The 20412-nt window shown below is 52.1% G+C and overlaps 1 protein-coding gene across 3 annotated transcripts in view; it reads right to left on the bottom strand.

Moving 5' to 3' along the window:
• Positions 1 to 3561: 3561 nt before the first annotated feature.
• The window catches only part of Fosl2 (FOS like 2, AP-1 transcription factor subunit), an 18667-nt gene continuing 1816 nt past the window's right edge, over positions 3562 to 20412 (bottom strand). The window contains exons 1-4 of one of the 3 annotated variants that reach the window (XM_010604707.3): positions 17599 to 17980; positions 13489 to 13740; positions 9722 to 9829; positions 3562 to 7667 (exon numbers count right to left, since the gene is read on the bottom strand). In XM_010604707.3, the coding sequence (XP_010603009.1) occupies positions 7152 to 7667; positions 9722 to 9829; positions 13489 to 13725 (861 nt within the window). In that variant the 5' untranslated portion in view covers positions 13726 to 13740; positions 17599 to 17980 and the 3' untranslated portion in view covers positions 3562 to 7151. Of the gene's footprint in view, positions 7668 to 9721; positions 9830 to 13488; positions 13741 to 14148; positions 14776 to 17598; positions 17981 to 20412 lie in introns of those variants that run through there. The other 2 variants (XM_010604705.3, XM_010604706.3) reach the window with 2 other exon arrangements.

Below are 20412 nucleotides of genomic sequence, written 5' to 3'. Positions count from 1 at the left end.
TTTTTTTTTTTTTTTTTTTTTTTTTTTTTTTTTTTTTGGTACTGGGGATTGAATTTGGCACCTTGTGCTTGTGAGGCAGGAAGCAAAACCACTGAGCTAAATCCCTGGCCCCTGAACGAGATCATGTAGAAGATGTGAAAAGGCATGAAGTGAAAATAATGGAGGAACCATAGCATTAATACATGTTAGGTTAGTTTTTCCTGCTAACTTTTCATTTTTTTTAGTTCAAAAAAATAGAATCATTAGGATTCTTAAAAAGTACGATGTAAACTTAAATTCATACAGACAGGGGCAGGTGGGTGTTTAGCTGGGACCGGGGAAAGGGACAATGGGGACTTCCACTTAGTGGCATGGGGTTTCTTTTCATGGTGATGGAAATGTTTGGGAGATAGATCAGTATTGCACAATGCTGTGAAGATACTAAATGTTGCAGAACGGTTCCCCTTTATTTTTTGAGACAGGGTCTTGCCATGTACTCCGGGATGACCCTGAACTCACCATGTATCTCAGGCTGTCCTCAAACTCATGGCGATCTTCCTGCCTCAGCCTCCTGAGTGCTGGGATTAGAGGTGTGCACCACCACGCCCAGCTGTAAGTACTCGTTAAGTATAAGTACACCATTCCTGACTATAAGTACATGTCCAATATAAGGTATGTAATTTGATTGAAGATCTTCTAGTTCCAGAGGTGGGCCCTGAATCAGTTTTAATTTCTTTTTTGTAATGAGTGGAACTTTCCAGAATTAACAACTGAGCGACTCCTCCCGGCTTTAGCTCTTCATATCTTCTCAGGGCCCTCACATATTTGGTCTCATTACTCAGTGTATTGAAAAATGGTGGCTCCAGGAAAAATCCCTTTTCTCTTATACAGTAGCAGGTCTAACGAACAATAACAAAGGCCTACAAAGTTGCTTTCACTTGGGGACCTCCAATCCCAGCAAAAGAAGACTGTCCCAGAAATCCCTCACCAAGACATTCTTGTTGAGAGTGAGAACTCTGTCTACTCCTTGAAATTCTAAATTTATTGAAAATGCGCTGAGTTTACCATCAACCCAGGTCATGTGACTGGCTTGGACCAATTCAGCCTGGACTTACAGGTGACAGCCAAACGCTCCATTGGACCCAGTAGAAGCTGTTCTTTATTGGGTTTTTCCATAAAAGACTCAACAGCTTTCTGCATGCTGTCCAGGCATTTACAGCTGCACAGAGAAGCGTGTGACTCCACCTAACAAGCGCCTGGGAGTCAGCAACCATTCCAATCGCTATCTGGAAGAAGAGGTGGAAATTTGAACCAAGTAGGTTCTGCAGTGTGACTGAAAGGCCGTGTACAGAGGCATCCGGGTGCCAGTGGCAAACCTGGAGCTGCGACCTCATGTTTCTCTGGACAGCATCGTTCCCACAGCCCAGAGAAGCCAAGCAGCTGCTCTTTGACAAGCACAGGTACTGCTTCAACGTACCAGGCTCTGCCCTCGGTCCCCGGTCCTCTTGGACAGGAGAGGTCACAGTGAGACCCGGACTGAGACTTCTGAGCAGCACTGATCCCCTGCCCCAAGTGGACCCAAAGGGGACAGAGGATACTGTCACCCCTCCTAGGAGGGGGTTCTTATAAAGCTGTCATTACATGTCCCTTCACTGATGAGGAAACGGAGGTTCGGAGGGGTTCAGCAGCATTCAATAAAACCTCTATAGTGTTCCACCACCTGCCTCAAAAGCATAAGGCCCTGAGTTTGATCCGGGTACGAAAAAAAAAAACTCCACAGTGAAGCAGTGGGAGTACGCCTAGATTCAGGGCCTCCCTGGCTCCCTGTACAGTGCTTTTGGGTCCTCCAGAGAACGAGGCCCACACCCTAAGTTTAAGGCCTAATGCACACTGGAACAAGTGTGTAATTTCCACGGCTAATTCTCAGCCAGCTGCCAGGCACTATGAGCCTTAACTAATGACTGGTTTGCCTCCCTACAAGGAAAGAGTACCCCGAACAGATCCCCAGGCACCCCAAATTTCCTGGTCAACAGGACATTGGGAACTGGGCTGACATTTCTGTGTATTCCACACCTCACAACCTGCTGTTTTTCAGAAAGGAAGTCTAGAGACACCATCGCCTCACTTATTTGCCTGCCTCCGTTGTTTTCAGAGCTCTTTCTTGCACTTGGTCTTGCCTGACTACCATGCCTACCTTAGCAATACGTTTCATTGGTTCTTTGAAAATTCCAGGATTTCCAGAATCAACCTGTTCAAACAAAATACCTTTAAACTTTTATTGGCTCATGCCTTGGCAGTAGTTGGCAGCTTGCTGAGAAATAGGCCCTGGGCAGTGGGAAATAGAGGAGGACAGGTTGGGAGAAGGTCAAAGAGAAAAGAATAATGGGGCAAGTTGGGGTGGGGGGCTCTAATAGCCCCTAAGCAATCCACGTTACAGTGGGGCGCAAAAAGCTTCCCCTGAACCTCATCCTGAGAAGAGGCCTGCTTTACCCATGAGGTCAAAGGTAAAGAAAAAGCAGAAGAAAAAGAGAAGCCGCAGAGGGGGGAGGGGGAGAGATGGAATAAAGCAACCATCAGAGGCTGTTCAATCTCAGTTCATTTTATTCTACAAAATGCTACTCGATGGAAAGTGGAAAAGCTAACAACAACAACAAAAATACCGCGAGGGAAAAATGTTTTAATAGGTTCTTTCTTCCATAGCAGCAAGCTTTTTCTAACAAGCTTTCTTTAGTGCAAATACTGTAGGCTTGTCACATACAGTAAAACAACAGAACAAAACAACGACAAATACCACCAGAGATGCTTCTGAGCAGAGCTACTCCTCAATTTCCAGAACTATACAAAGATTTTGGGCTCACAGTCCTGCCTGGAAAGGTTGATATAAGAGATGCTCCAATAGGCCCAATTTCACCATTACTTTAAAAATCAGGGAAATAAAGGTGCCCAGAAAGGTAATGAAGTTCCCCGCAGAGCGACAGAAACCTTGTACAACTTGTTTTCCTCCCGGGTCTAAATAGCAGACTTCACTCCACATCATAACCGTATCTCAAACACCAATGCACAAGCTCGTGGGTTTCCACTGTACACCAAACTCTGTATATACATCGCCCACTGCAACGACACCTGATGCCTAGGTCTTTATACAAAGTCAACTGTTTTCTTCCTCAAAATCAAGTAACCACACACTAAAATAAATGGAATAATTTTTTTAATCGTTACAGAGAAAGTAATTTTTGAGGAACAGGGCAGGGTCTCTCATTGCGTTCTCTTACATTGCGTATTTCCTGGTACCCACTGTCCCCAGAGGAATGACAACCCACCTGTAGAAACAGAACCTTTTTATACAATTTATACAGCACGTTGCAAATCACTTTAGAAACAAAAAAGCAAAATTATTGTCATTAAAAAAAAAAAGGACGTGAGAGAGGAACTGAATATTTTAATGCTATGTTTCGATTCAGGCTTGGAACAACACAAAGATGTAAACATTTAAAATAAATAATAAAATAAATGTCTATTTCTTTTCCCCCTTCCCTTCTCATGTCCCACCGTCAAAATCTGACCCTACCCCTCCTGAATATGTTGTCAACATTAGACTATTAAAACCCTTTGTTGACACATGGCCCCAAACACAAGAAGCATGAGAAGATGCCAAATTGGTAGTGGGATGACTGGGTTTCCTTCTAAAAATCTGCAAGACACAGCACACTTGGAAATATACACATACGTGAACACGCACACATGCACGCGCGCGCGCACACACACACACACACACACACACACACACCTGTCAATAAATAGTAAGATGCTGGCTTTAAAGATGAATGCCAAGAAGACTCAACAAGCAGAACATAGCAAGACCCCTTTACTTAAGTTTAAAAAGGAAGTTGTACACACCAATATCCTATTGGTCCACGATTCTATAAAGATTCAGGTCACCCCTCCAGCCATCTGAGGGGTACAAAAGAGCACAGGCTGGGCACAGGAGGAGGGTAGCTAATAGGGGATGGGTCTTTGAGAACAAACTTCAGACTGAAGGCAATCTTACCTCGGGTCTTTGGAGAAAGACCTTCTCACCTCCAAGTGTTTTTATTTAGCTACTACTTGGGAGCCTTTTATAAGGGGATTCGCTCATCCCTTAATCTCATCCTAACAGGGGATAAATATGAAAGTGCCTAACAGTGCCTAGCATGTAGTAGGTGCTTATTCTTTTCCACAAAGGGCCACATGGATGTCAGATCAGGGAAGGAAATCAACCTGAAAGTTACACAGCGAGATTGTAAGGAGCACTGCTGGTCCATCACGGAAAAGGGCGAAACAAGCTCCCATGCTCCAGACAGGCCAGCTGCCCCCTCGTGACACTTGGGAGTCGAGTGGGATCAGAGACAGACTCCTTTCCCCAAAGGCTAAGAGAAGCAGCAGCCCCTGGTGGCTCTTGGCTTTGAGATGCTTGTCTGACTGGCCACAGGGAGAACATCTGGTCTCCCGACACAGAACGATGACTTTCACAACCACCTCCACCCCCAGGGAGTGCTCTGCTTGGAGTTGGCTCTGGAAATTTCCTAAGCATCACCTGGGATCTGCTCTTTCCTGTGTCAGCAGCTGTCCCCAGCCACCAGGACAAGGGGAGGACTGCTCCCAGGGAGGCCAGCCGTGGCCGCCTTCACACTAGCCAATGGAGGAGGGCCTGCAGTGTGCGTCCCAGGGCTGGCGCGGCCCCACTGCAGGCCACACAGCTGCCTTATGGCAGGTTCTCAGGGAGGTACAGCAGCTCCTCAGCCAGGCACAGACGAATCCCCACTCAGCTGTCCCCTGAGCTGGAACGGTGGAGGAGGGAGCAGCAGGCCAGGCGTCTGGTGATGCTGGAGCAAGGATGTGTATGCGAGTGCACTTGGACAACGAGCCAGGAGGGTGGGAACGGAGGGTGCGCTCCTGACTCGGTGTGAATATTCAGCCTTCCCCAAGTAACCTCTGGCCCTGGGGAAGCCAGACATCCTCCTAGGTTGAAGCAAGAGGTTCTGGAAGGACCGCAAGTCAGAGGCCTCTGAAGTCCCAAGAGCTGGCTGGTTCCCACACCAGGGGAGCTTGAAATCTGAACTGAAGCCAGACTCCGGCTCAGGAGTGTCCATTGTGGATCCAAGTCACAGGCTGACCTGCGCGGGGATCCACGCAGTACAGAGTAGTGCATAAAGGGGCTTTTAGAAAGAAAAGGCCAGAAAATAGCTTCATTTAAGATATATCTATATGCAAAAGAAGCAAGCAACTCCCACCTGGCTACAAATACCGCTTGAGATGACTGAGCTTTTCCAAGCTCAAAGCGCCCAGTTTTCTTCACCCATCTCTTTCTACTCCTGGCTGCCTCCAGCTTCTTTGCTTAATCTGAGATCAGAAAGCCAACTGGCCAGTCTTCTCGGGGGGGGGTACCCCTCCCAGAAGGCAGCCCAGGACACGGTAAAGAATGTGTTCAAAGCGTGTTAACCCTCCTCTCTCTAGGTGGCTGACTTTGCAAACGTCACTTCCAGTCCTGCTGGGCTTTGTATTTTAAGCTATGGCTCTTCCATCCTTTCTAGTGCACACCTAGGAGTGTGAAAGGAACAGGTGGCTGCTCTCTCCAGAGTTGGAAATTTAAATGCCATTGGGCTTGCCTTAAATGACATCGCTCCTTTAAATGGGTGGACAATGATGCCCAGAGCTGGATCCCCAACAGATTCCCCCTCAGAGCACTCTCCCCGAGGGGGCCAGCTGGGGAGGAAAGGCCAGGCCGAGCTGTGCTCCTGCCCGAGGTGGAGGGACCCATGGAAAGAGGGCCGCTCTCTCCCAGCCGTAAGCTACACATCCTAGCTCTGATTTCAGCAGCTGGAAAGATTCAACAGCCAGCCAGTGTGGCACAAGAGCTCCAAGCCCCAGTGCGCGGCTAGCTGAGTGCCGCTCGCTGGCAGGGCCAGAAGAGCACCCCGGGGTGAGGTGGGGAGCGTGAAAGCGACAGCATTCGCTCCATCTGGTGGAGGAGGACCACAGAGGGCAGGCAGGGCAGGCTGGGTGCCAGGCTGCTGCCACGACTGACACCGCCCCAGACACAGCCTCCTTCTCCAGGCCTCCTCCTGGGCTCGTCCATCCTCCGAGGCTTGGGGAGGAGCCACCTGCTGCAGTCTGGGGAGGGCCTAGGCCCACGCTCATAAATCTCTGTGGGTGGCGTCACCCTGAGAGCCGGGGGTGGGGGGTGGGGGTGGAGCCCAGCAGGGCCTGGAGTGTGTGTGGCTCCGAGGGAGGGACGCTCCCCAGTCTGGAGAGAAGGGTCCAGGGGCAGAATGGTGAGGCGGTAATTACAGGAGACGCCCTGCTCAAGACACCGGGGGAAGGGAAGCTGTCTAGGACACCATGTGGCTTTGTTGGCACTACTTCTGGCCTGGTAATTAGAGCACACCCAGAATGTGCCCGCCACCTCACTCACACCCTGTCTTCTGGCCACGTCGATCCTCCGAAAGCTGTCTCTGAGGGTGTGAAAGAAGGGTCCTTCAGGCCTCCTGGTGGCGGTGCACTTCCCGGGGAGCTCAGAGAACCCCGCCGGTGGTTCAGGCGGTGGCAGTGCCCGGGAGAGTGTCGGGAGGAAAGGTTCTGTATTGCACTTTGTCCCCTTCTGGACAAGTCGGCCCCAGCAGAAGAGTCACCTGCTGCCCCATCTCCAGACATGAAGAGTTAATATCCAGATTATCCAGATGAAATGTCATGGAAAATTTGATAAAAATCAAGGAGCAGAACTGACACTGGGGAAGGAGGGGGCAAGTTGAGGGGAGGTGAAACCAAAGGCACTGAGCATGCTTGGTGGGGCAGGGAAGGACACCATCACTCCAGAGACAACAACGTAACAAAGGGACAAGAACGTCCAGACCAGCTCCGGGCTCTTCAGAAGCCACCAGACCAGGTTCTCCACGGCTCCCCTCAAGGAAGGGTTTGCTTGCAAGATGGAATGACACAGCGGGTCCCATGGCTTCCAAGTGATCGGCCGAGTCCTCCAACGTCTCCCCATCGAGTCCCACCCGGGTCCCCCAGAGCCTGGAAGCTCCCTGGTGGGGCCACCCTCCAGCCCTCATGGCCCTAGAGCGCTGGAACATGCTGGTCCCTGGGAAGGAGGCGGTGGCGAGGACCCCTCCAGGGTTGCGAGGGGCATGGGGTTACAGGGCCAGCAGGGTGGGGGAGTTCAAGGAGTCTGACGACTGGTCCCCGCTGCTGCTGCTTCTGCGGTGAGCCTTGGAGCAGGACTCGGAGGGAGAGGCAGGCGGCTCCTGCTCCAGGACACTGGGGTAGGTGAAGACGAGGCTCGAGGTGCCCGGAGTGATGGCGGGCGTGGAGGTCACCACGACCGGGGTGTGCAGGGGCTCCTCCCCGTAGAAGCCTCCGGCGATGCTGATGGGCTTAATGACAGAGCGCTGGGCCTTGTCCAGCCCTGCCGAGGACGAGGGGCTGTCCTCCTCCAGGGGCTCCTGCTTCACCACCACAGCGCCCACTGCGCTGCCCCCACTGCGCATGGGCTGCAGCCCGGAGGCGGGGGGCGAGTGGCGCTCCTCTGGGCTGATCTTGCACACAGGGCCATGAGCCACCAACATGAACTCCAGCTTCTCCTTCTCCTTCTGCAGCTCAGCAATCTCTTTCTGCAGCCCTGATTTCTCCTCCTCTAGCTCCTCTGTCTCCTGCGTGGAAAAGAGAGGGATGTGAGGGACAGCGATCTGTCCAGCACCTCCTGGGGTCAGTGCCAGTCTAAGAAGAAAGGGAGAAGCAGCAAGGTCCTCAGAGGAGCTCCTGGGAGAGCAGCCAGCTCCCACACCCAGCCACAGACCTTACTGCCCCAGAGTCACACGGTAGCTCACAGCTCCTTTTACTTCCAAAGGAGGAAAGTTAGCTTGGAAGAGGAGTGAAATGGCCACAGCTGCCACAACTGAGCTCTTACTTTGTGCCAGACACTGTGTTAAGCACTCCACAGATCACCTCTTTGAATCCTCCAACAGCTTTTGAAAGCAGAAGCTACCCTCAACCCCTTTTTGCAGATGGAGAAACTGAGGTTTGCAGAGGTTTAATAATTTCCCCAGAGTCGCAGAGCTAGCAGGAAGGACAGTGCAGATGTGAATCCCAGTGTATCTAACTTCATAGTCTGGAGTCGCATTCTACTGCCCCCGGCTCCCCGAGGGCTAACAGAGGCTCCCATGGAGAAGGGAGCATGAAACGCAGCACCCCCGCCGGTGGCCCTGTGGACACAGACCTCGAACCTGGGTCTGTGCACATTCGGAAGCCTCAGTCTCTGGACTCACAGAACGTGGAGCGCGTTCAGCTCAGCCACAGGAAGGACAGAGGGGACACCTGGCAGCCTCTGAGGTCAGTTGCCCTGCAAAGACCTCAAACCACCCCCCTTTCCCACGAGTGCACACGGAAGGGGCAGCTGTGGGAGGGGAAAGGTGTGAGTCACCAACCTCCTCCCCACTTTTTCCCTAACTCGGGTTCCTGTTCATGAATGAGGAGATACTGGCAAGAGCTTCATTAAGCAGAGTGTAGCATATTCCGGAGTAAAAAAGTTTCCATCTGTCTCAAGGGTCTGATGAACGTCATGAGCTTGTGAGAGGCTTCCTGTGGAGGATGTGGCTCAGGGGCCTGGTGGCTGGGTCAGGGGCGGGGGAGGCTTTGGGGAGGTGGCAGGAAGGTAGAAGGACCTGGGGGAGGGCTCTTCTGGGGCTGGCGGTAAGAATGCCTCCTGAAGTCCCATCAGGAAGGTCAGCACTGGGGAGGCCTGAGCTGAGGTGCTGCCCGTGGCATGGCGCCCCCCTCAGCTGGGAGGGAGAACTGCAGCCGGCCTCCCTGGCTCCAACACCTCCGTGGGCCATTACTACCAGCATCACGGGAACACGCGATACACATTCAGTGCCTAAGCAGGGCTGCAGGAGGGACTGAGAGAAGTTCGAGCAGGGAGCAGTGCTGGGAGCACTGACGGCCCTGATGGGATGTACTGCAAAGCGCCTCTCCGGCCCGGTACTGTGAGGACCACCGACAGTCTCTGATCTCCACTCTGAAACATTTCCCTCTCGAGAGCCCCAGCCCTGATTTTGGGCTTCCTCACACAGGACTTGGCCCTCCCTGGCGGGCTGGCCCTGGAGGGAGTTATGTGACTTGGTCAGGTCAAGCGTACCAGAGGGAAGGGCAGGGCCATGGGCCCCCAGGTCTGGGCGATTAGGGAGCATGAGAGAGTGACTCAGACGGGCAGCATGAGGCGCCGAGGCTCATGACAGAGGTGGGGAACCCTGCTGCCGCCAAAGGAGATGAGAAACCCCAAGAAAATGCAAGTCAGCCTGCACATGACCTGTCGCCCTTGAGACTCCCCGCCCCCACCTACTCCAGCCAGAGCCCTTAGGCCAGGCTGGAGCCTCAGGGAGAGCCTGGAGGAGTGGGTCTGGATCTGCCCCGGCTCCTGGGGACGGGGGACACAGACACCCCGACAGCCCTCACCCAGAGGCCCCAGCAGGTCTGAGAACGCTCAGCTGTGACAAGAGACACCAGCCTACAGAGCTGTCCGTTCTTCTGTCCAAGCCCAGCCTAGTGGGAGAGGCCTGGTCCCCTCTGTCTTTCTTATCCATCAAAGGTGACCCATGTGCTCAGAGGAAGGGATGTCGCATCTCCACTGACTCAACCTCAAGGCACCTGAGCACAGGGAGCCCTCACACTGCCCGCCGAGAGCGCCCACCCTGGCAGAGCTCCTCACCGCCTGCAGCTTCTCGGTCAGCTCCCGGCGTCGGTTCCGGCACTTGGCAGCAGCCAGCTTGTTCCTCTCCCTCCGGATTCGACGCTTCTCTTCCTCTTCGGGAGACAGCTGGAGGCCAAGGTCAAGAATCATGATTAGGGCAAGGTGAATGGTTCAAGCATCTTTAAAAGCTGTATTTCAAATGCGGTAGTCAGCCCTTCCAGAACTGGGGAAGGGCAGGAGTAGGGCAAGAGGTTCCGGAACCTCCGGCTCACTATCTGGCTGCAGAATCTGCCCTGGAAGGTGATGTCACGTGTTTAAAGGGAGAACAAGGCAGCAAACAGGCAGGGACTCCGCGGCCCCTGCACCGCGGCAGCGTTTGTCATGTTAGCTCTGATTCAAGGCCCAGGCCAGAGAGGGGTCCCCTCCAGCTAGCCAGGCCTGGCCCCACCACGGCAGCAGCTGCCTGCACACCCTGGCTCATCTGCCCTCTCCAACGCTCTGCAGCTCTTCAGGCCTCATTATCTCCACTTGGGTAAGAAGCTGGGCCAGGAGTCCCACACAGGCAAGATCCTATGCGGCAGGAGGAAGACCAAGCGTGCTAGGTCCCACGGCCCACTCTTTTCCTTCACGCAGCAAACGAGCACTGTCAGACAGCTCCAGAGTCTTGGCGCTGGTTTGCAATCCAAAGGAAGATCCCTCTGCAGGGCTGAGGATCCAGCTCCTCACAAGGATGGTCAGAGAATTGTAAATTGGGCCAGCGGGTGAGAACCACCCTGCTAAGGGGCCAGGCTTGCCAGAGATGTGACCCCAGTGCTCTCCTCTCAAGCACAGGTGACCCAGAAAGGTGGCTGTGGACCAAAGCAGAAAGCGAGGTGAAGGAAAGACCTTCCCACTGCACTAGAGATCTCACCGCACACCTCCTAGGTGCCCAGTGCTAGAAGGGGCTTAGAATATTCAAGAGGAACCAGACCTGAGCATTACCCTCAAGGGACACATGGGAACGCTGAAGGCACTCCTGGGGGAGGGGAGGGAAGATGCTCCTACGGAGGGCACTGCCTGCACTGCTGCTCACCTCAGGAGGGCACGGGCCACTGTAGCGGCCCACCCTGGGTCACAGTCCAGAGATGCTCCTTGCTACCCTGGCCACCAGTTGCTATGATGTCCTGAATAGCAAAGCAAGGCACAGCATCAAAGAGGACGACTCCCAACTGTCTACCTGGCTGAGGTCACGAGGCCACTTGGCCAAGGTCCTGAACGCTTGCTGTCCTTAACTCTGTCTTGGCTTCAGCTCAACAGGGCCAGGTGCAAGACAGCCCAGGGTCCTGCTGAAGGCCTGAGTTTAGGACTCACCAGCCCCACCATCACAGCCCTGCCCCGCTCAGCCCGAAAGTCTGGGAAACACTCATTGCTAGGGGCAGAAAAAAGGAAGGGCTAACTTTGGTCCACTTCCAGCCTTCCTTCCCCCAGAAAACTCTGGGCCCCAGAAGTCTGTGCCCTGTCTGGTGAGGTGTAGCAACTTATGGAAGCTGTTGACACCGGAAGTGTTCAGGGGCGGTGAGATCAGCATGGTTACGGCTTGAGTGTGTCAGCACCACCACAGACCCACCCACAAGCCACACACACCCTCCTCTCCCTTCCTCGTCAGTCACCTCACCTGGGCCCAGAGCGAGCTTCCTGGGCAAGCTCCGGAGGGCCCTGGGGCCCCAGGCTGGCTCCTGGTAGAAGGTGGGGAAGCTGAGGCAGGCAGAAGCCTCACAGAAAAGACCCCAGGGTTAGGAACCTCAGCACAAAGGTTCCAGGATCCAGCTGCCCTGGCTTCCCCAAGGCCGTGATTGTCTGAACTCCCCACTGACACAGGAGAAAATTTTCCTGGTTCTCTCTCTTCCTCTTGAAAAAGGAAGGAAATTCTCTAGACAGTCTGTCTTAGGGCACAGCTAGGTGGTGTGGTGGGAAAACGCTCCGGGCTGAAGGTCAGAGAGGCAGATTCTAGTCCTGCCTGCCTATGAAATCACTGTGTCTCCGGACAGCGCCTTTCTCCTTTCTGGGCCTCAGTTTGTTTACCAGTGATGCACAGAGGACAATAGATGGTTTCTCAAGTCCCTTCCAGATAGAAACATCTAACAGTGGCATGAGGCAGCCCCAGCAGAAAGGCAGAGTGACCAAGGCATGTCTTGTTTTGTTGTCCTGCTGGCCAACAAGAGTCCCTCTCGAGCCTGGCTGTCACACGGTGTCATTTATTTACATCCAGGGAGAATCTGGCTCTTCAGTGACCATAAAGCTTTGACCTAAGACTCTCGTGAGAAACTTATTTATAAAGGATATCACGTTCACTGCTGCTGCAATATTTACAGCTGCAGCTATGGAAAGTAATGGTCATGGGCAGAGTGGTCCCTACCCCAGTGGCAGAGGCCCAGCATGTAAGCATGAGGTCTATTTATTACTACATCCTCCCACGGGCCTTGCGTTATTAACAGGTACTGGATACAAGGCCCATCTTTGTTCCCAGAGGAGCACAGGGCTCCTGAAAAAGCTTCCTGTTCCTTGGACTGGTTATCACTATAATTCTAAGCATCTTACTGGCCCTGGGTCCACCATTACCCACGGGGAACCATACTTAGAGGTCCTTTTACTGGGAGGTGGCGGCCCCCAGGGGTCCTAGAGTAGGATGGGTGGTTTGGAATAGAGAAGGGAGCCTGTGCTGGAACTGGGGTTCTCCAGGCTCACGTTTCACTTGAATAAGGGAGTCCGCTGCTGAAGCATTTGGCCTCTCCAGGGCTCATGCCTACAGGCAGAGCACTTCCAGGGAGTCCAGGGAACCGGCTCAGGGCTGTCAAGACCTGCTCACTCGCTTACCAAGTGAGCACAGCCAGATGGGCCTATCCTTGGCTGCATCAAATGCAAAGAGGGCAGATGGAGCCCTGTGAAGGCCCTGTGAAGGTTTCAGGAACCATGCATGGTTCTGATTTTTCTTTCAGGAACCATGGGGTTCAGTGCTGCCCCAGCTCACTGTGGATGCAGGTGATAGGACTTCTGAATACTGAGATGCTTCCTAAAAGGCAGGGACCTCGCCATTTTCTGACTTCCTTCCCTGCCACGTTTGCCCTCTTTCAAAGCCGAGCCCCACACCCACATCAGCTAAAGCAACTGGACAGCTCCTGAGGCCCTGCCCAGAGTCACCTTGCTTCTGGGACATATAGAACTTTCCGGGCACCTGAAATGGGTTGCTGCTGTTGAGTCAAAGGCCCACCGAGGAAGATCGGGAAGTCGTGTGGGCAGTACCAGCCCTGAGTGTGACGCTGCAGGTCTGTTGGGTGCCTGGTCTGCTCCAGATACTGGGAGACAGATAAGGGCCAATCCAAAACAGCTCACAGCCACGGTCTGGGGTGCTCACTCCGTGACCTCTGCCAAGGCTCAGAGCAGGATCCTGCTGCAGGCAGTCAGGATGGTCCTTCCTATCCACTGACACATGATACCTACAGTGTGCTTTTCCACATGTGATCTCCCAAGAGCACCAAGTTCCAGCTGGCAGAAACCACTGTGCCCACTTTGCAGCTGAGGAAACTGAGGCTCTTCTAAGGGACACAGGTGAGATGACTCAGGTCTGCAGCTCTACTTCTGATAAAGGCATTGCCTTGTCTCCCCTTTTTGTCTGGGTCTCTGGCCTCACCACTGCACCCAGAACATTAATGCTGCTCCCCATCGGTCTGCAGAAAAACATTCTGTGCTTATGAGTTCCCGCGGGTGACAACATTAACATGGCTCCTCACTGCTGGCCTGAGCTGTACCTGCTCATCTCTCCTCCTGCGGCCCACGGTGGTGCCAATGGTCTTGATCACGCCGGGTCTTGGGAGGGCCATGTGTCCAGGCACAGAAGCCAGGCCCGGTAGGGGGCTGTAGGGGTGCGAGCGGGGGTAGGGGTTGGACATGGAGGTGATCACTGTGGGCTGCACCATCCACTGCAGGTCCTGGCTGGTGGTGATGGCATTGATGGTGGGGATGAAGGCACTGCCCGAGCCAGGCATATCTACCCGGAACTTCTGAAACGAGGAGAAGGGTATGATGAGCCAATAAACAGTGAGCAGCACAGGACAAGCAGAATGGAGGAGGCAAAAACCGAAGACAACATGGTCAGTGCTTGGAGAGCAAGGTCAGGGCCCCAGGTGGATAGATCCTGCGTAGGTGCCACACATCCAACGATCAGGAGGATCTCAGCTACTCCTGGGCCTTGGATCTGCTCCCTGACCAGGGTCCTCAGGACTTCATCCCCAGGTGGCTCAGCGAGGACGCTGCCATAACCCAAATGACTCCTAAGACACCCACGATGCCCAGCCGCTCACACCCACCCTGCGGCACTCCAGGGCACACATCCGCAAGACAAAGCACCCAGGCCTCCCAAGCCTCTGAGTCCCCTGCTAATCATTCTCCAGGACACTAGCTCAGAACACCTCAACCTGGAGACCTGCATCCCAGCAGCTTTGGAGCAATAAAGGTCTCTGCGAAGCACACGGTGTCTGCATCCATCACTTTCCAGAGAGGTTCAAAATGGGCTAGGACTCCATCAGGTCAAGGCTGTGAGAACGTGTCCTTCGGCCCACGAGCCCGGTTATCTGCAGCGAAGCTTCCTCTTGCAGTCCCCATCCTCCTTGCTTCCCTTTAGCAGCACCTCTCACGGGCCGGACATGCTCTCTCTACTTATCTGCACATCTGTCTGTCTGGTTCACATATGTGCCTACAGGAAACCAGTGCTGCCAGCTCAGAGTTTTCTCCTTGTCCCTTCATTTATCCCCAGACCACACTGCAGAGCTCTCTGGAACACGCTGCAGGAAGCTTTCCACTTAAACATCAGATGATGACAGGGAACAGAAATGAAAATGGGCTGCATTCCTCAGCATTTGCGCTCAACCTTTCTCCACGGCAGGGCAACGAGGAAAAAGGGGAGTCCCCCCACCCTTGCAGCATTTCAGGAGAAATGCCCCAATGGAAACCAGGTAAATCCTCCCCCTCAGATGAAGTCTGCACCCATAAAAAGGTTCTCTGGGTTTTACCCCCTTAATCTGGTGGATGAAATGATGACAAAAACAATAGCCAGCACGTACTAAATGACTGGCACCATGCTAATATCTCACCTGGATGACTCATTAATTCTCCCTCTAGGGTAAGAATGACTACTACCTTCATTTTCAAGGCAGAAATTCAGTCTGAAAGAGATTAGGTAACTTATCCGAGGCCACACAGCTCATAAGCAGTGGGGTCAAGATTCAAACCCAGTTCAGTGTAACAGAGGCTGGAGCTCTCAACACGGTGCCAAATCAGTTTCTTTAGCATTGCTTCTTTCTTCCTCAAAATTCAGCTCTAAGCAGTGGTATCCCCCACTGTCCTTGGACAGCGTCCTTCAGATCACCCTTGCCAAGGGTCCCAACAGACCAAAAGGTCCCACAGATCTGTTTGGCCCCCAGTGAGATGCTGCTGTCATTAGCGTGGATACCATAGTATCCTCTGATCTGGTCCAGTGAGACCAGCCGGGATTAGAAGCATTAGCAGCTGCCACCACTGTTATTTCCAGCATGGGTGACAATAGCTGGGTTTCTGCTGGGTAAATAAAATGAACCTCAGAGTATCTCACTGTCATTGGCAGAGCTGGGAGTCCTTCCTCGCTCACCTCCCTGGCACCCATCTGACCCCAGTCTGGACAGTGGAACATAGCTGCCTCACCTCCTAGACTTCCCCAGGGCACCAAGCCAAGGGCTCTCGTGAAGAGAGCTGCCTAGTGCAACACATTTTTATAAGAAGAGCTGTCAGAGCAATGGATTCTGGGATTCCTGAGGGCAGCTGCGCAGAGCGATAGATTTTGAGCTGCACCTCTGAAGACAAATATAACTGGGCTTTTTACCACAAGCTGACTGAAAAGAAGCAGGTGTGTGTGGAGGGAAGCACACAGAGAACAAGACAGGATCCAAGTGGGAAATGATCTCCAAGGAGGAAAAGTAGACGGCCAGGGCTGGGCGGCTGGATTGGGAGGAGGCAGAGATGTGAGAACAGCGGGCATGGCCACAGGTACATAGAAGCACCGCATCCAGACGGCAGCTCTTCTCTCGGGATGCTGGGTGGGAGGGACGGGAGTCACTCTGTGCCTGGAGCTGGAGCCAGGAGGCCTGCCTTAGCCATGAAGGGGTTTGCCCTGGGCCAGTTCCTGCGGACTCCAATCCAGGACAGAAAGGGGAACACTGACACCCAGCTCCCTGCACTGTCATGAGGACAAAATAAGTAGCCACTTGTAATCACAGGCTGCGCCTCAAGCCCGGCTGCACACTGGAGTATGCTGAGGAGCTTGTCAAAAACACCGATGTCTCAGCCTCATCGTGAGAGTTCTAAAATAACTGGGTCGGAGTTCTGATAAAGCTATTTTTTTTTAACTCCCAAGGGATTCTAAAGTGCAGGGTTGAAACACTGAGCTCTACATGAGCAGCACTGACTATCACGGCCGCCACTGTCCTCAGGGCGGCATCACGGCATGGGTCTGTGTACCTGGCACAGGATGGCTCCAGGGAGGAGAGCCAAGCTTCCACTCCTGGGAAGCACCCAACTTTTATATTCTGTGTCTCTCCCCAAGTGAGGTTCCGGGGTTGAAGTACATGCAGGGCACCCTTGAACTAATTGTGACCCGCCTTCCACAGAGGAGCTGTCAGCTCTCCTTCCAGGAAAGCACCCAAGAAACTCGCTCTCTCCAACAAACAAAAGTGTACCTGTTTTAGGATTGGGAAAGCAAGCAAAAACCTGAAGCAAAGCGGGGAGACTAAGATTACTTAGGGATGGGGTCTGCCTCTCAGCCCCCCACAATACAGACGGCAGGTCCTTAGGTTCTTGGAACGTGCTTCCCAGTATACATCAGCCAGCTTCCTGACAGCAATGGCTGGGTCTAGACAAAACAAGACAGCAATAAAAACAAGGCAGGAGGTAATGACTGCCTCTGAATCGCATGTACACCTTGTTTCAGACAGGAGGTAAAGCCATCTGGATAACACACTGGCTCCAAACTGCAAGGAAAACAACGTCCCATCCCCAGAGGGGACTAGGGCCTGATAAAGAAGGCTTTTGTCTCCAGAGGAGCCTCTCTGGGAGACACACAAAAGTTTCAATTAAATCTGGCAGATGGGCCTTGTCTCAACTCCAAATGTATCATTCAGAAAGCTCTACTGGGCTAGAAGAAAAGAGGTGAGGTTAGGAGTTTGTGGTCCCAAAAGTTAGCCTGGCGGTCTTCTAAGTCAACAGGCCCAAGAACCAGGCAGCATCCTGTGTGGATAAACCACGGCTCCCCGTGTGTTAACATTTAACCAGGCTGCTGCACCAGGGCAGTTTTGCATGCTGCGGTACCAGGAGCTTGTGGGCAGGGTGGGTGGGGAAGGCGACCTGGCTGCCCCGCACTCTGCAGCCCCTAGGAAGCTCCTTTTCTAGGGACAGGGCTGAAGATACTGGATGCGTGTGCCGCATTCCAGCCTGGCCAAGCCTCCAGATACTTTATTTAACTGTGTCACCCTGTCTACTTCTGGGTACATAGCTATAAAAGGACAAAACAGCCCCCACAGACCTCCTAGAGCTGAATCTGGTAAGCTTGGCTATGATGGCCACGCAAATACTTCAGGCCGTGTGGGCCACGCAGTCTATGTCGCAACTCAGCTCTGCCACCATATCATGTGGAAAGCCATAGATAGTAAATATGTAAGCAAACAGGATGCCCGGACTTCATTAAACTTCATTTATAAAAATAGCTTGCCGGGCCGGAGACTTAGCTCAGTGGTACTGCCGCCTGCTTTGAAAGCGTAAGGTCCCGAGTTTGAGCCCCAGTAGCAAAAAAAAAAAATTGTTTGCCAACCCCCATCCTAGAAGATCATTCTCACCTCTTAGGCTCAGGTCCTCCAACCCAGGGAGCCCAGGAAGATGGGCCTCCCTCATCAGCTTGGGCCTCCAAACCCCGAGCCCAAGTTCTAGCCCTTACAAGCTGTGTTGTGGGTCTTTGAGCATGGGAATCTCAGTTCACCCTAGAGCACCCTGTGCCTGGAGTGCCACGGGCTGAGTATTGCGTGCCATCCCATTCCCAAGAGGAAGCAGGGAACACAGGGCCAACTCCAGTGGGCTAGAGAAGTCCTACAGTCATCCACTGCTAACTTGGGAAAACAGTTTTCGGGGACTCTGCAGGAAGGCTCTGAATTCAGACAGGAGGCTCACATCTGTGGCCTTTTGCTGAATGGTCACAGAATGAGTGTTTAGGCCCCCACTACCCAAGGCACCCCTTTCCCACAGAGGGCTTATCCCAAGGAAAAGGTATTTGACCTCGAAGCCATTGTTGGTGCTCCTGGCCTGCCTGAGTGGCCGAGGACTTCTCCATCAGACCAACTCCCTCCAGGAGCCCCCAGCCCTCCACACCCTGAGTCCTGTGTACACTGGTACACTCTGATGTGTACCATCAAGAAGGCGGGTGTGAAGTCTGGGAAGGGACTAGGCTCTTTCTCTTGTTTTTAGATTCCCAAGATGAAGAAAGGAAAATTCCAACATCTCAGAAGACTGGCTCCAGGAAGAGAAAGGGTAAGAAGAGCAAATGCTTTCTTAATGTTTCCCATGCTATCCCTGTCATGGTCCAACACCAATACAATGAAAATGCTCCGTGTTCTTATCAAAGCCAGGATACCCTCCAAGGCTTTCAGTGTGAAACTCGACCAGGCCTCACAGAGTGCGCACGGGACAACACTCACTCCACATCCAACCTTTCATTCTTTTCTGAGGAAATGCGCTTATGTCACAATGGAAGTTGTCACTAGTAACTCATGATTTCCAAAGTCTTATTGTACAGAAAGCTTTCTCAGCATCACTCGAAAGAATCACTCAATCCTCTATGACCTCACTGCTTAGGTGAAAAAAGCAAGGGAGAAAAGAAAGAGATAACCGCTGATACGGAAACCTTCGGGTTTCCTGGATTACTTTTTGCCAGGGTCCTTCTGGTCAGAGACTCTACTGCCAAGCACTGGAGAATTCACTCCACTGTGCTGGGCACCTCTTCCTGCTGCCACCAATCCTCTGAGCACTGCGCTCAATAGGAAGGCTAACATCTCATCTTCCTTTAGAACTGCAGGATGTCAGCCACATCACCGGACTGAGAGGCAGGGCTGGGAACTCTTATATCTTCCCCCTCCAGCCCAGGGAGCTGAGGAGGGGTAGGATTACTGAGTGGGGTTTGGTACAGATATATTTACCTCAATCAGAGCAGCTGTCACCGTTGTGAAATGCTGTGGCCACCAAAAGCTACTATATGAGACCGGTCTACAAAATAATGATGCTATTTTTTCTTTCTTTCAACATATAAACCAGAAAGTTTCCCTAATTCTGAAAACCAATATCTCTATTCCTGTTTAACAGAGTGGGGGGGGGGGACTAAGGTATAGATGGCAAAGGCACTGGCACCAGAGGGGCCTGCTTTGGTGCAAGAGGAGGGGGCTGTTTCCCAGGCAAACCGCCAAGACTGAGAACCACAGGACCCGGGGTCACACTCTAATTTGGACCCAGCCCAGTCACCCAGACTTTATACATCAGACTTGGTTTCCCAAAGTTCATTTGGTAATTTCTGAATGTCTAAGTCACTCTTAGGGGGCCAAAGATGTTAGGAGGGAGGATTTCCGAAAGAATATGTTGAAAACAATTATAAAAGAGGGACACTACAAAATTTTTCCGAGTCTGACCGTAGCCACAACACTCAAGTAAGTATTTAGTCTCCTAAAGGATCAAGGGTGAAGGGCACAACAGTGATTTAGATGTATAAATTCTGACGTGTTCGTATTAAGATAGAAGAGGAGCAGAAACAGGTTTCCTATTTTACATTCACCTTGAACAATAAGGCAGGCAGGAGGAACACTGTAATGGAGATGCATTCAGGGTCTTAGACATGAAAATTCAACTGCCACTCAGACAACACATGATTGCTATTTCACCCCACTCACTTTGATGAAAACGTGGGGCTGACTTCAACCACCAAGAAGCAATGGAACAGACAAATTCCTGGGATAGCATTTTGATCCTAATCTACAACATCTGTAAGATCAAGGCAAAAAAAAAAAAATTAAATTCAAAAGCACCCAGATCCTTAATATACATCTCTCATCTTCTCACCAATTCCGAACAACTCACACATAAACACTCAAGGCTATGAACACACGCAGAAAATAAGCCTTGGGAATGTGGTAATATTGTATTGGCCCCTAATGAACAGACAGACATTAAAATGAGGAAAAGGAAGAAAGCACTTCTTTTCCAACTAGGCTTTATTTAGAACAAAAAAAAAAAAATAAGAAACTAATTTTGAAGTCAAGCCATTTCTAGTAAACCACTGTTAAATATATGGCATTTACTTGTCCCTAAATAAAATGAAAAATCCTAAGAATTTCAAAAAGTAACCAAGTCGACACTCTTCTGGGACTGGAAAAATACATTCCCAAAATGGTTCTTCTCAAAACTGTACTGTAGAGGGCACCAGAGAGGTATGATTGAGGCTGACTTGGGAATCACAGTCATTTCTGGTAAAAGTTCTTTGATCTGAGGAATGTCCCAGCTTGGTACAGTTGGCAAAAGTTCACTCCAGGGAAGTGTGTGTGTGTGTGTGTGTGTGTGTGTGTGTGTGTGTGTGTGTGTGTGTGTGTGTGTGTGTGTGTGTGTGTGTGTGTGTG

The sequence above is a fragment of the Fukomys damarensis genome, unplaced genomic scaffold, assembly GCF_012274545.1.
Source record: "Fukomys damarensis isolate Sample0158 unplaced genomic scaffold, DMR_v1.0_HiC HiC_scaffold_2, whole genome shotgun sequence".
Lineage (NCBI taxonomy): Eukaryota > Metazoa > Chordata > Mammalia > Rodentia > Bathyergidae > Fukomys > Fukomys damarensis.
Note: the sequence above shows the minus strand (reverse complement) of the source record. Positions and strands in the feature narration are given on the sequence as shown.